This window comes from Mustela erminea, chromosome 8 (assembly GCF_009829155.1).
Source record: "Mustela erminea isolate mMusErm1 chromosome 8, mMusErm1.Pri, whole genome shotgun sequence".
NCBI classification, from domain to species: Eukaryota; Metazoa; Chordata; class Mammalia; order Carnivora; family Mustelidae; genus Mustela; species Mustela erminea.
The window spans coordinates 96,789,783-96,805,600 of record NC_045621.1 but is presented as its reverse complement, the minus strand read 5'-3'; the positions used below and the strand labels follow the sequence as shown (position 1 = coordinate 96,805,600).

Below are 15,818 nucleotides of genomic sequence, written 5' to 3'. Positions count from 1 at the left end.
TTTTTAGCCTTATATTATGACTTGTCATGTCTTTCAGGTTGGCTCATAAACCATTTTGTAATCTTTCATGGGAAGTTTCTATACTTTATAGTAGCACTGAATAAATGTCTGCTGATTTTTAAATTACTAGGGTTGAACAATCATTTTTTTAACAAGGAATTTCTTTCTAAAATTAAGCTCTCATATAACTAACACTATATGGCTTCTTAATTTGGGGATTATCCCAAATTAATGACTATTATACTCATTTTTACTAGCTTAATACTGAATTTCTGTTTTATTCACAGCCAGCCTTAATCAGAGAAACCAAGTTTCTTTAATTATGAAGCCTCTGTGGCCAGGGCTGAATTAAGGCCAGCCACTCCAAACAAGGTTCCACTGGACTTCCCACACTCTTTCACTCACTACCGAGCAGACCCTTGTTCTAGGATAGCATTATCATCATTAATAAAATGTAAAAATGCAGCGCATTTAAGTAGTGCCTGGTGATTCTCCCGGGGCTTGTAAACAGAGCAAATAAATACATACCCATACTCTCTCAATCATTCCATTTTTAAACTTAAAGATGAATGGCCTTTCACTACTCCAGGCTTTCATTCAACCATCATTTATTAAGCAGCTATTCTATCAGATACTGTGCCAGATTCCTAAAGTCAAGTTTATGGTCTGTGAGAAAATTTTTTAAAAACTGCATGGCTTCAATTTTTAACAGCTTATTTTCTGCATTTTTTGTTTGTATTCAGATCCTGTGTTTAAGCTGGCTCCCGAAATCACTGTATTTCATATTTTAGTACGTACACACACACACACACACACACAGGTATGCATTTATATATGGATATAATGTGTGTATATGTATCTATAATCCCATACATTACTTTTATTAGAAAACCTCCCTTTATACTGAGCAACCTATTAGCAGAGTCACAATGTACAGGCAAGGAAGAGAGGGAACTGTCCTCGTTCACCGACATGCGTATTTCGGCTGCCTTAGACCCACCAAATCAGTGCTCAGAGAAGCATCCACACGTCTGAAATGGTTGTCTAAGAGGGATGGTGGAATATGTTTCATCCTGACTTGCATGTAGGAAATCCATTATCCACTCCTCTACCCTAGCATGGGGATAGTTTCTGCGGTTTTCCAACAACTTATAGAATGTAATCCTATGAAAATAATATACACATATTTTTGAGAGGAACTCTAACAGGAAGTTAATAATATAGTATCTTTCTCACTAGATGCTAAAATAATTTTACAAGGATCTTATTAATCCTCTTAATTTTACTTGATGATTTGTGGACTTGGTTTTTTTAATGTTTCTCATCATAGAATCACAAAAGAATATGATTATTGAAAGAAACTCAATGCCATTCCTGCTTGCTTTATGGGGGCGGAGGGGATTGGGCTTGCATGATATTTAGGATCACACAAGGGACTCAGAGAGAGAACATAAAGCTGGCTGTGAGGTTTCCTCACCCACTTCCCAGCCTGCTAGCCACCAGCCTGGGGGAAGTTTTTGGTGCCTGTGGAGCTTAGTGGAACATCTCTAAGCGTGACTTAGAAGGACATGGAAACACAAGATCAAATTTGTAATGACCTGCATTCCTTCTTTATTTATTCAGGAGTTGGTATGGAGGGGGTTTGTAAAACACAAGAAAGTTTAAAAATTCACTCTAGATCAAGATTTCACCTGTGGGAACCGGCACCCACAGGTGAAATCTTGCCTATTTTCCTAAGTAAAGCTTTATTAGAACACAGTCACACCCACTCACTTATACATTACCTGAGGCTGCTTTTGAGTCCCAGTTAAAGATTTGGGTGGCTGGGACAGGGACCATAAGGATACAGCCAGGAGAGCCAAAAATATTTCCTTTCTGGCCCTTAACAAAAAATGTTTACTACTCCCTGCCCTAGATATTATTGCCCCTTACAAGCTACTATCAACATGAATACATATACTTAAAAAAACTACTAAGGGTTATAATTTTGAGCTGTATTTTGAAACAACTATGCTAATTAAGTACATGTTATAAACTCTAATGAGCCCTCAAGTTTCTAGTACAAGTTGTTCTACAGTGCTTACGTTCCTGAGGAATGTTAGTGACATTCCTTTTTTAATAATAAGAATAGGAGTCATTGTAACTAATTAACTTTTAAAAATTAAACCTAAATTAACTTTTTATAGCCAGTAATAACTACAGCTAAGATGACTCCCAGATTATTAAAATACAGCATTCCTAATGAATGTATATCCACTATAACTTTCTTTACAAAGATAATTATAGTTGTTTATACAGTTTCCTCCTGTCTTTTGTGCTTTCTAGATTACATTATTTTCCCAAAATGTAAACATGGATTTTTTTCAATATATTTATTTTCATGAATTGACACTTACAATGAATAATGAATACAACACTTACCAAAATTTTTAAATGCCCTGTAAAATTTTAAAATTGTGTAACTACCATTTGAGGAATAATAGAAAATTCAAAGAAATATTATGAACAGGTCCCAGACTTTCTTATGAAAGAAATAGAATTTTGAGACATATTCTGGGAATATGCTGGACATAAGATAAAGGAAACAACTGAAGCTGAGACTGACACACAGGGATTGAAGTAAAACAGAACCATAATAAATTATTAATTTTTAGGAAATATATTCCTGGCCCTAGAGAGAATCTGTTCTGCCTTTATACTATTTTAGCCTGTATATGAAGTCAGGATAGGTTAGGTCATACCATGGTAACAAACAATCCCCAGATATCCCTGGCTTGAAATGAAACCTTATTTCTTCTTCCCACTACATGTTTGGCCAAAGGCCTTTTGTGCAGTCATTCTACGATTCTAGCTTTATAATAAATCATCAGGTTGAGCACTGATGGCTGCCATGCCAGAACAAAAGAGCCCATTGGAGGGTGGCACATCCATAATTAAATGCTTCAACTTGGACTGTTACTTTTGCTAGCAACTCATTGGTCATAATGAGTCACATGACCCCTCCAACTCCAAGGGAGCTGGAGTTGCAACTCTACTACGTGTCTATATGGGATAGAGCTAGAAATATTTATTAACAACTCATTGAATGTTTAATGATTAAGGATGCAAACCTTGGGCCAGACTAGCTAATCGTCTGTGCTTCACATTCCTCATCTGTAAAATGAGAATACTAAACCTTAGAATTGTGAGGACCAAATGAGCTAAATATTTGTAAAGAGCTTCGAAGAGTACTGCCATAAAGTGTTACTGGTGCTTTATTCCAAGGTTGGCCCTTGCCACACTGCTCTTCAGAGCCAAAACAGAGGAGAGCTGTCTTAGAAATGCTGACTTGGGCCCAGCAGGGATGCCTATGAGAAGTAGTCTGGAGGGATAAAAAAAAAAAAAAAAAAAATCAAATGAAAGAAATCAAAATGCTAGGTCTTCAACATATGAAGACATATCAATATATGTCTTCAACATATATTGATCCAGGAGGCAGGAGACAAGCCATTAGCGGGGTAATGATTCAGTGTCACAGAAGCTAGTGGAACAGGGGGACAAAGACACCAAAAACTGATAGTAGGTCTTAAGAAGTATGAGGGCCAGAAAATGAATATAGGGTGTGAACATGTATGGACATGGTAAGTAGAGGATGCCGAGTAAGGCTATTCTACAGTATGCATATTTGGGGAATGCATTATATGAATGGAATCCTTTCTAAGGTGTGGTTTACAAGACTTCCATCAGGCTGAAAAGGAGAGTGGAAGTAGAAGACTCTGACTAGCAAAAGCAAAGGCAATAATGCAAGAGGAGAAATGGGAACGAAGAGGAAATGAACCAAGAATCCATGTCCAGGAAATGCAGTCAGAGAGCTCCTTTCCTATATAAATGTGAAGCAAGTGGCAGACTGATGGCAATTTCATTTCTATCAGAACTCCCAGCTCTGGCTGGGAGTGGTCAGCTCTGGCAAGGGTGATTGCTCTGAATCCATGAAGCATGACTAACTACCCTTGATGACCCATGATGACCTTGCATCCATGTGCATTCAGACAATCCTGGCCCATTAGGTACCAGCTGAAGAGATGAACTGACATGATTTCCTCTTCCAGCACCTAACTAGTTAAAGGGCGAGCCAGAGAAGTTATTCACCCATGTGTGACATAAATCAGAATGAAAAAAGTTCTGCACTGCATTCACATGCCAGATTTTGTGGGACTACAGAAGATGGAGCATCCCATTTGGAGCAAAGAATCAGGAGCTGCTTTTCAGAGGAGATGCCCCTGTAACTGAGATTTTTAAAAGAAGAGGAATAAAAAGTTGGATGGTGTACTGAATACCAAAATAATGGAATATCATGTATAGCTATGAAAATATGGACCATGTAGAGACCATTTGGAGTGGGCAGAGGGGCAGTATGTTTAAAAAAGGAAAAAGGAGATTTGTTTTTCTACTGCCGAGTTCAGTGGCACATTTTACAAGGTCTCATTCCTCAATGTATCTATATTTACAAACTTTTCCGTTATTCCTTCCTCCAAATATTAAAATTTTTAAATGGCTATTTGATTTGAATTTTGTTTCAGAAATCATTCAGTGCAAGCTCTGTGTTTTTCTATATAGTCACAAATTCAAAAAGTCATAGAGCTGAGAAGAAATTTTAGCTCAGATTCCTGCTTTACAGATGAAAGTCCAGTGGCCAAATGACTTACCTGTGGTTACAGAGTGGCAGACTCAAGACTCGAATTCCTATCATAACACTGAATGTGTTTGTTGCTTTAAAAGATAAAAGAGTCAAGAAAACAAACATGATTCCGAAGTTACTCTTGTGGTTTTTCTGTGAGCATTCTGTGTCAGAAACAAAGGGACGTATCTATAAGGTTCAAAGTAATACGCATAGTGTGAAATGGAATTATTCATTAAACCCTCAAATGTCTAATAGAGAGGTCACCACTTGAAGCTGGTGTGTGTTTAAGCCAAATAAATGGAAGTTCTATTCCACAAAGTAGGGATTAAATTTATGGAACTTATTACCCAACAAGAGGTGGGAGAGGTTAGAAATACAAACAGATGTTAAGTGGCTTGTATAAATTAATGACAGGCCCATCATAGTTAATAAGAAAAAATGTCATGTTTGGGTCATGTTGTGAATGTTTGAAGTTCATATCAAAGATGCCCTGCTTGCCAGCTCCATCAAAGACGGAGATGGCAAAGGGACAGGATATCCTCCACAAATTTTGCTTCCATTTGTACAAACCTCCAGTATTTTGGATGCCATGCGAAAGTACCAGGTTTGTGAATAGAAGATGGACATTCAAGAAACCCATCTTTGACAATATATTCAGCAAGTCAACTATGTCTCAAGCATCTTGTTCCCAAACAGAAGTATATAGGGTATTTTTACATTCCAACTTTACATGAAGAAGCAGGTCTTGGAAACTCCATGAGAAAGTTTTCCTAAGGATTTATCCACACTTTCGTCTCTGTTTTGCTCAAAATGAAAAGCAGGAAACCTTCCAGACATTTTGAACCTCTGACCTTTTTGTGGTTTTCCCATTAAGACATGCAAACATCCACACAGCTATTCAAATATCCCTTCTCACTGCATTATAGGGTGGCCATATAGTATCCCTACATCTAGAACACTTCCACTTCCAGCCCATTATAAAATGAATTGAACTGCATGTTCCTTAGGAAAAAAGAAGATCCCTTGGCTCATAAATGTGAAATCCAGTGTAATATATACCTATCTTGTTTTCAAAATGATTTTTTTTCCCAGGCCACCCTAACTGACCCTTTCCAAATGTTCTCACTTGACAAGTGAATCAGCTTTTGCCTTTACCCAATCTCAGCTCATGCCTTCTTCTTTGATAATATCGGGATATCCACGTCGGACAACAGTCTCAGCTAATTAATTTACTCTAATGTCTAGCAGCCATTTGACAGGAAAAATAATCAACACGGTATTTATTGCAAAATCTTTACCATTGTGACAAAGATGAATGCAAACTTCACACAATCATTTTTCAACTGTTATCCAAACTTGAAAATGGTTTTCAAATATTAACTTTAACATTATGAGGAGGAAGATAATGGTTCTACTTTAAAACTGCCTGGAAATGGAACTTCTCTAACAATGGCTTAGCGTTGAGCCAAAAAAATAAACTTGCTTACTAACACAGTAAATGGGCCAGAAATAAATCTGTCAGAGATTTGGGTGAAATGCACATACCACTGTCATAATATGGGTGAAACTAGAAAAATCTAAATCCAGACCATGAGAAACATCTACAGCACTCCGCTTTAATCTCCGTCTCCAGTATAAAAAAAAAAAAAACTGGTAGTTCCATTTACTTTAATGTACTCTCAATAAATACTTTCCCATGAGCTTTGTTTCTTGTTTCTAGCATTATCCCCCCTGATAATCCTTACTCAACCTTGGGATTTTTAACTGTTAAATTAATAATTGTTCATTTCAGTGATGATCTGAAACTTACTTCCTTCTGTCATCTGAAGGCCAGAGTAATTGGCCAATAAAAGTTCCACCAAGGTCAGGAATGACCTAATTTACTTGTAATTATTAATTTTGCTCTGACCTCTTAACCATAAATAAAGCCTTGGCATTGGAAAAATGAAAATGTGAAGCAGGACATGGTAATTTAAAAGAATCAGGGAATAAAGGAACAGTGAAGGAAAAGAGAATGGATTTTCTAAATTTAAAACACTCTTTGCCCTTTCTTGAAGTAATGATTTATATTCTTTGAGTCGGCAAAAGAGTAATTGGATATGCATGATGCAATACTGGAATTTTAGGTATTTTGCCTAAAGGTTATTAACAATTAGTACCACGGGGCGGGGGGAATCATAAAGTTAGAATAACAACCCTCTCTCAAAGGATGACTGAAACTAGACTTGTAATCTGGTCATAATAAAATATGTTATGTTTATATTAAAGTCCCACATGTTAAGAGGAAAATTGACAACCTAGAATAAGTCCAGCAGGTGGCCATGATTAATTGGGGTCTGAAAAGTGAGTTGTACGAGGAGCCAAGAAAGAACCTACATCACTTTCTTTTGGAAAAGTGAACACTGAGGCCAAAAATGGAAATGGGTCTTCAGCTTTTTAGAAGGGATTGTACACAGAAGAGGAAATATTCTTTACAAGTAGAACATGAGGGACAGACGATGAGTTACAGGCATGAAGGGGTGGCTGGCCTCCTTCTGTCCAGTGCAGAAGAATCTACTCTGTATAACATCAAAAGGATGGTCCCCCAGCATCTCCTTTGACGCCTGCTGTGGTACAGAGCTCACCATCTCAAGAACATCTTCTTCCCCATTAGAGGCTCAAAGTGTCAGAACATTCCCTTCTAGTGCTGAGTTGCCAATTCTCAGATTCTCACTTCAACAGCTAGGTAACCAGTTCTGTTCTCATGATTATCTCAGGATGTGGTGAATCCTTTCTCCATAAGATAACTCACTGGAGTTTTCAAAAAATTATAGGTCTACCTCTTAGTTTTCTGTTTGTCAGCATCGCTAATTCCTTCCACCAAGATTAATTTATTTTTCACGACATACCATTCTAGTCACTGGTCTTCTGAACATTCACTGGTTGGTAAGGTTCTCAAATGACATCTGAAATAAATATTCTTGATACAGTGCAGAAAGAATACCACACAGGAATTCTAATTGCTCTGTTCAAGAGAATCCGTTAGTATGTGTTAGCTGAATACTTACTATGTTCAACCTAAGCTATTCGCCATTTAATAAATAACAGAAGTGGAAAGCCAGGTGCTGGAAATATTTGTACATGAAATAACTCTGGAGTTTTTATAAGATGTAAATCATTATGTGTACATGGGTGGTATAGTCCCAAGTTAAGGGGTGGGGGGGCAGTTAGAAACAAAAATGGAGCCCAGGCAGCCTAAGGAATCCACATGAGGAGTTATAGGTGAAGAAGACCTAAGCTGTACTTTGAAGGATGGGTGCAACTTGTCTGAAATGGAGACATGAACAACAAGGGAGAGTGTGTGTAACAGGAATGATCAGTAAAAAGGAGGTCAGGGTCGGTAGAGACATGTGTGGCTAGATTTAGAAGTATTTAGATTTATACCATACCATTTCCAATAGCACTTTCTCCTTCCCATTCAACTTCTGGGTATCTATCTGAAGAAAATGAAAACATTGGCTTGAAAAGATTTATTTATCCCTATGTTCACTGAAGCATTAGTTACAATAGCCAAGATATGGAGGCAACCTAAGGGTTTACTGATGGATGAATGGATACATTAGCTATATATTCATATATATTCACTATGGAATATTACTTAACCACAAAAAAGAATGAGGCCTTGCCACTGGTGACAACATGGCTGGACCTAAAGAGCATTACGCTAAGTGAAATAAGTCAGATGGAAACAGCCATATACCATATAATCTCACTTACCATAGAATCTGAAAATGAAACAAAACAAAACAAATGAATAAGCCAAAACAGAAAACACACTCACACTCACACTCACAAATACAGAAAACAAACTGGTGTTCACCAGAAGGGCGAAGGCTTCAAGGTAAAGATGAAGTTGGTGGAAGCGAACAGGTGGTACAAACTTTCAGTTATGAAATAAGTCATGGAAAGTAATGTTCAGCTTGAGGAATAAAGTCAGTAATATTCTAATAACTTTGTATGGTGACAGATAATAAGTAGACCTACTTTAATGATCACGTCATAATGTATAAAAGTATCAAATCACTCTGTTTCACACTTGAAACTAATATAAGGTTGTAGGTCAATTACAACTCAATAGAAAATAGTAAGGAAATAAATATGCTTGACTTCACTAAAAAACTTCCAGGACTCTGATTTCCACAGGTATCTAATATGGCAATCGAATCCTTGGTGAGATTCTATGAAGAACCAGGAGAGTAATGTTTGGATGCTCATCAGGTAGCAAGTACAGATTTCAGGGGTGATTTTCTGGATGCCCAATTTCCTTTATTTCAAGCATGAGAATTCTCAGCAGTCCAATGGGAGAAATAGTTTTGGATAGATGTGACTTTGGGTACATTTTAAATTACATCATCTTGGTAACAAATGGTCCCAAAGGCTGACGTCCTAAATTGTGTATCTGATCCAAAGAATTTCTCTTTTAGAGTGACTTTCTGTAACTGGCCCCATTTATATCTTCATTTCCAAAGCAGAGATACAGGAAAAATCAATTAGACAGTACAAATGAATAAATCCAGGTAAATACACATTCTGGCTTTCAGTGAGCCAGTGAGTCTGTGAATCTCCAGGGAATACTGAAGAGACATCATAAGACAACTCAATTTCTCTTAATAGGGACCATAACCCCAGAGTTGCTTTTTTTAAAAATTTTAATATTGCACAATTGACTTTTTTTAATACCATGCTGTGCTCATAGCCTCTGTGGAAACTCAAACATTATTCAACAGGACAATTTCCTGAAAAACCTTTTGAAAGTGGTCACAGACTCTGACCCTGCTCTGGTGCCCTGGGTCTGCCAGCATGCTGTTTTATTACCTTTGGAAGCTTCTATGCCAAAACGCAGCCCAAGAATTAGAGCTGAAAGAAAAGAAGGTCCATAAAAATCATTTGCAGCCTGCTTTCAGGAAGAAAAACGGTCACTTTGCCCTCAGCAATTCTATGCATCTTCGCTTCTCTCCCAACCTCATCTCCTAGCCTTTCAGTTGGCCAGGGTAATGGGTAAGAAATACAGATTTTGGATTTTTAAGAAAGGCCCACTGAAATCACTTATTTTACCCTTTGTCATACCAATGGGAAACCCGGGCCCCAAATGCCTAAATGACCATCCCAGGACTACACAGCAAGGGGTAGCATCAAGACCTAAACAGCACACTGCAAGCAACGAACCAGGAATGTGCTAATAGTACAGCACAGTCAGCAAACCATCTGAACAGAGACCCTGATTGTACTGCTGAGTCCCCAAATGCCAGCCCCAGCAAGAGTAGGCCTCAGTCATATTTTGGAACAGAGCATGCCCTTTATTTTTAATTACATTATCCAAAGCAGTTGTCGGTTGTTCTCTTTTGGTACCTTCCCTTATTTCCCCCCACCGTTCTCCCTGCCATGAATCCTTTGCAGATTCACCCTTGGTCAGGCAGCCTATGTCACTCTTACTTATGCTGAACTCCACTCTGACTTCAAAAGGGTCTGTCTATCCTAATGAAATGCTTAACAACCTTCTCTGCAAACACCCCATTTCTAGCCTTGCAGATCAAGTTCTGATTCTGTTTCTAAAAGTGACTCAATGAGTCTAAACATTTTTCTATAACTCATTTTACACAAGGTGGAAAAGAAATAAATGCTTGTTATTTCAGGTATTGATTTTTATCATGGATTTTTTTTTTTTTAAACCCATCCTGGTCTCTTAATTCTTTTTTCAAAATGACAAGACATTCTTCCATTGCTTCTATTGATAAGGTCATCTGCAGCTCAAGATGCGGTTGGTAGCTAAAGGGAGTAAAATTGAGGGCAGAAATACTAATTTAGAGCCCTTCCCAGGCTGTGCACCCATCACACAGGCATAACATAACTTAAAACTTCTTACAGTATGATTGAATCTTGAAAGAAGCATACAATAAATGTCTAGTGAAGCAAGCGCCCTTCCCAATATCTATCACTAACAATGCATTCCCATCTACTGTGTCCCCTTCTTTAACTTTCCAAGAGTATCTGTCTTTAAAATGTGTGCCCGCTTTAACCTTTGTACACCATAGATCCAGATGACATTTTAGTAGACTTCTTGACTTTTTTTCTTACCTGGACTTAGAAACAGAGCTGAGCTCATCCCTAATGAACACATAAGCCCTTAGTAATTTCTCTTCTTAAATCATCACTAATCCCTTCCATGGCTAGAAAAGCAATGTGACTGTCGATAATGGGCTAAGTCGCTAAGTTACAGAGCTGACTACAACACCTCCAACGGTCCCTTTGGTTTTGATGTAAATGAAGCTTCATGTTTGAAGTGTTAAGTCTTAAGTTAAGTGCTATGAGAGACAGGAGGAAGGAGAAGACCTGGTTCTACAGGTCACAGACCCTAGGAATATGACTGGCCCTCACGAGAATGTGAGACAATAAGCATGTGTGAATGAGTACTACCTGAGTGGAACCAGTACAGTGGTCATTCAGGGTGTTCCATGTCTAGAATATTCTACTGAAGCATTGTCTTTCTTAATTGGACTGGGCGGGAATAAAAACCAGAACATCCCTAGGGTCTAAGTGAGGGATCACCCTTCTAGTAAAACTGGGTTAATGAAGTAATGGAGAATTGAGAGCTGAAATGGTCTTTCTTTCTCAGGCGCATGGTGACAGCCAGTGAAAATCTAGGATTATCTCCACAGAGTGTAAATGTACAATACTTATTCAGTGAGCATTTAGTAAAGAGTGAACGCTAGAGCATCAAATCAGTCAGGTTCCCAAAAAGCAATCTCCAGAGGGCTCCTGGGCCATGAAACCAGCAAGAGGTGGCCAACCTTGACCAACCCTGTGACAGATGCTTTCATCTTAGATGTTCTCTCTGCCCTGAGATACCAAGAGTATGCTTCTACCAACTACTTAACAATTTCAACCTATTCCTGATTCTTTGATTCCAGGGTACATTTCCATCCTCAGCTCTTTGTTGGTTTATGTATGAGGTCTAATTTGTAATTCAAAAGTATTCAATGTGCTATAGTTCCAACCTCTAAGAGGAAAAAAAAAAAATACAGTTTGTATTTCCTCTTTTCAAAGAGGCACAGACAGACTCTTTTCCTCAGAATTGGAAGGTAGAGGTGGGGTACTAGAACTTCCTGCTTGCTGCCAGGCCTCTAAATACAGAAGGTCAAGGGGCACCTGGGTGGCTCAGTTGGTTAAGAGGTCAGCTCTCGATTTCAGCTCAGGTCATGATTGCAGAGTCCTAAGATAGAGCCTGCATAGGGCTCCGTGCTGAGCATGGAATCTGCTAGAGATTCTCTCTCTCCCTCTGTCTTCACCTTCTGCGCTCTTCTCTCTCTCTCTCTCTCACTCTCTCTCTGTTTCCCTCAAATAAATAAATATTTTAAAAAATAAATACAGAAGGCCAAAAAGAATGGGGGAGGCGGTAAGCAAATGAAAAAGAAAAAGAAAAAAAAATCACCCATTTCAACTCCAGAGTTGCCCATATAGAAATACATAGAGTTTATATCCTAATAATCAATTTCTTAAAAAATAAACAAACAAAAACACAAGTATGCTCAAACACTAACAAGTTAGTGATTTTTTTCCATTAAAACTAAAATTAAATAGAAGGTCAGGGTAAATTATGCATTTCAGCCTTCCTTCTGCAGAAAAAGGCACTTTATCATTTCTTACTGTGGGTATACTTCAGCCTTGACACATGTGTTTGTATTGAATGGGTCATTTATATTGTTGCCTGCTGGAGTTTTTCTACTTTCAACTTAGTAGGGAATATTTGGGATCTTTATTACTCTAAATAAATCTACAAAATGTCTCTCGCTTGAGGCTCTTTATTTTAATTTCAGATAAATAAATCATATTAGTTTCCTGGTCATCCTATTAAGATAAGCATGGACCTAAAAACAGCAAATGTGTTTGAAGCCCAATGTTTTCAGATTAAATAGGGGTAAATATCTCTGGATGACCCCAAAATCTGATTGACATTAAAATATTTGGGGGGATTTTCTTGAAGGACATAAGCCTGTTTAAGCGAGAAGTATAATTATTTTCAAGGCATCCAGGGACCTGCTTGTACAACATGATTCAACTCAAGCTTCCCACGGCAGCAATAATAAATCCATCTTTAAAGTAGGGATGCATCCCCAGTTATCTTAGGGGGCAATTGTATATCTTTGTAGGTTGATCTAATGCCTTCATCTATGCTGTGCTTTATTAACTATAAAAAGCTCCCGAGCTGAATTTCTCATCATCTTACATACAGTTATACTCAAAAGTCTTAGAGGCAGTTCAAATCACATTGATTCAGAAACTGATTCTTCCTTTGCCCTCAGGCCTTCAGATCTGCCCCTCCTCAAGAGTCATCTGGATTTCTGAAGTACAGTCTCCTAAAACTTGTTTTATAGATTCCTCCAACTAGTCCCACAGAAGGATTTTTACAAATATAAGTGAATTTTTTTTTTTTTCAAACACCATTTGGAGTGAAGAGAAAGGGATGAGACCCATAAGGTTTTAGAGAGCCTATTTAAAGTATTTATTAGGTCAGGACCTAAATATACCTTTGGGTTAGCATTATCCTTTAATTTAAAGGGTGGATGAATTTGATTTTAAAGGGGAGATCACGTATATAAAATGAATGTAGAGTTTTACTCTGGCATTGTTGATGCCTCCTCGACCCAGAAGACCTGAGTTCAAATAGCAGGCATCTCCCTAAGTAGTTAGACATGCAGAATCCATACGTCCCCTGAATAAACTATCATATGGATGAATCCTCAGGTACAAGGTTGATTACAAACCCGAGAGATCTTCCAGTTCTGTCAATCCAGATAAAATTTCTGGGCTTAGTTCAGTTAGACCTTCCTGCTACTGAACAAAAGTCACCTTAAAGACAAGCATGCCACTCCACCCAGGGATTCAGAGCTCTAAGACACCTAAATGCTTCCTTGTTCCTCTAAAGCAGCAGCATCAGGCTACAGTAAGCATCCTCTGGAATACGGATCAGCCCACCAGCCCCCCTGCACACGGTCCAGGGATGACCTAACTGTTGAAGCATGTGGCAATACCCAGTTTCCAGAGCTCTGATTTATTCTCCCTTATGCTGGGCAGAGGGCATGACTTAGAGGCAACACTCTTATCTCGGCAGGGGTTTTGAGACTGTCTGCATCTCTCAAACAACCCCTGGTGGGTAATTGAGAAGTGACATTGATGGGTTTCCAGGGTGGCCCTTGTGCTTACACTTGCCCTAGAATCCAGCTATGATTTAGAAATCCAGCCCAAGGGTTGAGAGGAGGGGAAGATGATGTAAAGCGTGCTAGCCCCCATCTCCTCTGACCCCGGCAGAGTGAGACAGAGGTGCAGAGCTGGGAGACCATGTGCTCTTATTGAGTTGGCATTAGTATGAGGTTTGCTTTCAGAGTGTTTATTGCTATTACAGAGCACTGAGCTCTCTCTGTTTGCTACACATTCTATTCCCCAGAGATAGCCTCTTTTTCTCCTGAAGGGATTTAGAAAACAAATCACAGTTCTTATTTTATTTGGTGTCCACCATTAAGAATTCATGCAGAGCAGTCTTACTTGTAGCCAATTAAGATCTCCCAGTGGAAGTCTATGATTACAGCAAAAGCAACCTGTTTAATACTTGGCATCTCCTTAGTCTACATAAATTAACCCCATGAGGGTAGAGATGTGCTAATTCTTAAGATGGCTGGATAATTTGATTCGAAAATCCGAGATACATAGAGGGTAAGTCTTCAGGAGCCCTGGGCTTGAATTTTCTCAGGGCATATGTGCTTCTGCTTCTTAATTCTATTTTACAACTCTAAGAAGATTTCTAGATAACGCACGAAGAAACGACTTTTCTTTTCCCAGGGATAGACAGAGTAAGGGCATCCAACCTCTCTGTAAGCAGTTTTAATATCACTCACATTTTATTGAAACCGAGATTAGAACTGAGATGAATTTTAGGCAGTCGTGGCAATTACTTCTGATTAGAACTGAGATGAATTTTAGGCAGTCGTGGCAATTACTTCTGCCCACGCCCCCCCATCTGCCGCCAAAATGTGTAAATATATTGAAATTATGGAAAACATGAATATTTGCAAGGTGGATCATTTCATTTCATTGTTCACTCTTAGATAAGCAGCATTTTGAATCATGGAAATAAAATATTTTTGTCCATTTTTCCCCTTACCTCTTTCCTTAGAATAAGAATCACAGATAAGCCAGAATGCAAAAGTCTATTTTAAAGAATTTTGGAAGCACAAAAATACCCCGAATCGCCAAAGCAATCTTCAGAAATGACAAAGCTGGAAGTAGCCCACTCTCAGATTTCAAGATACACTATAGAGTTGTAGTAATCAAAAAAATATGGTACTGGCACAAAGCAGACAGATGGATCAATGGAAGAGGATAGAGATCTCAGAAGTAAACCCATGTATTTATGGTCAATTAATCTATGACAAAGACGGCAAGAGTATACAATCTCTTCAATAAATGATGTTGGAAAAACTGGACAGCTACAGGCAAAAGAATGAAAGTGAACCACTTTCTTACACCATACACAAAAATAAACTCAAAATGGTTTGAGGACCTAAATCTGAGACCTGAAGTCATAAAACTCTCCTAAGAAAACATAGGCAGTAGTCTCTTGGACACCATTCTTAGCAACATTTTTATGATTATGCCTCTTCCTGCAAGGGGAACAAAAGAAAAATCAACTACTGGGAGTTGACCAAAGTACAAAGCTGTTGTACCACAAAGGAACCATCCACAAAACAAAGAATGACCCACTGAATAGAAGATATTTGCAAATGATATATAAGATACTGGGTTAATATCCAAAATATACTTTAAAAATACTTACACAATTCAACATAAAAAAAAACAACAAATAATTTGATTAAACATAGGCAGAGAATCTAAATGGAAATTTTTCCAAAGAAGACATATAGATGGCCAACAGACACATGAGAAAATGCTCTGCATCACTCATCATCAAGGAAATGCAAATCAAAACCATAATGAGATATCACCTTATGCCTGTCAGAACAGCTAAAACCAAAAGGAAATAACAAATTTTGGTGAAAATGTGGGGAAATGGAAACCCTTGTAAACTGTTGGTAGGAATATAAACTGGTACAAACAGTGGAAAACA

General features: G+C 38.2%; 1 protein-coding gene across 9 annotated transcripts in view; it reads right to left on the bottom strand.

Annotated features, from left to right (window-relative positions):
- Positions 1–15,818, bottom strand: part of NCKAP5 (NCK associated protein 5) — a 970,240-nt gene that overhangs the window by 601,392 nt on the left and 353,030 nt on the right. Inside the window, exon 2 of one of the 9 annotated variants that reach the window (XM_032354095.1) lies at positions 8,089–8,136. The exons of the other annotated variants lie outside the window; for them this stretch is intronic. Within the exon in view, the coding sequence (XP_032209986.1) occupies positions 8,089–8,117 (29 nt within the window). The 5' untranslated portion in view covers positions 8,118–8,136. The remainder of the gene's footprint in view (positions 1–8,088; positions 8,137–15,818) is intronic. 9 annotated transcript variants of the gene reach the window in all.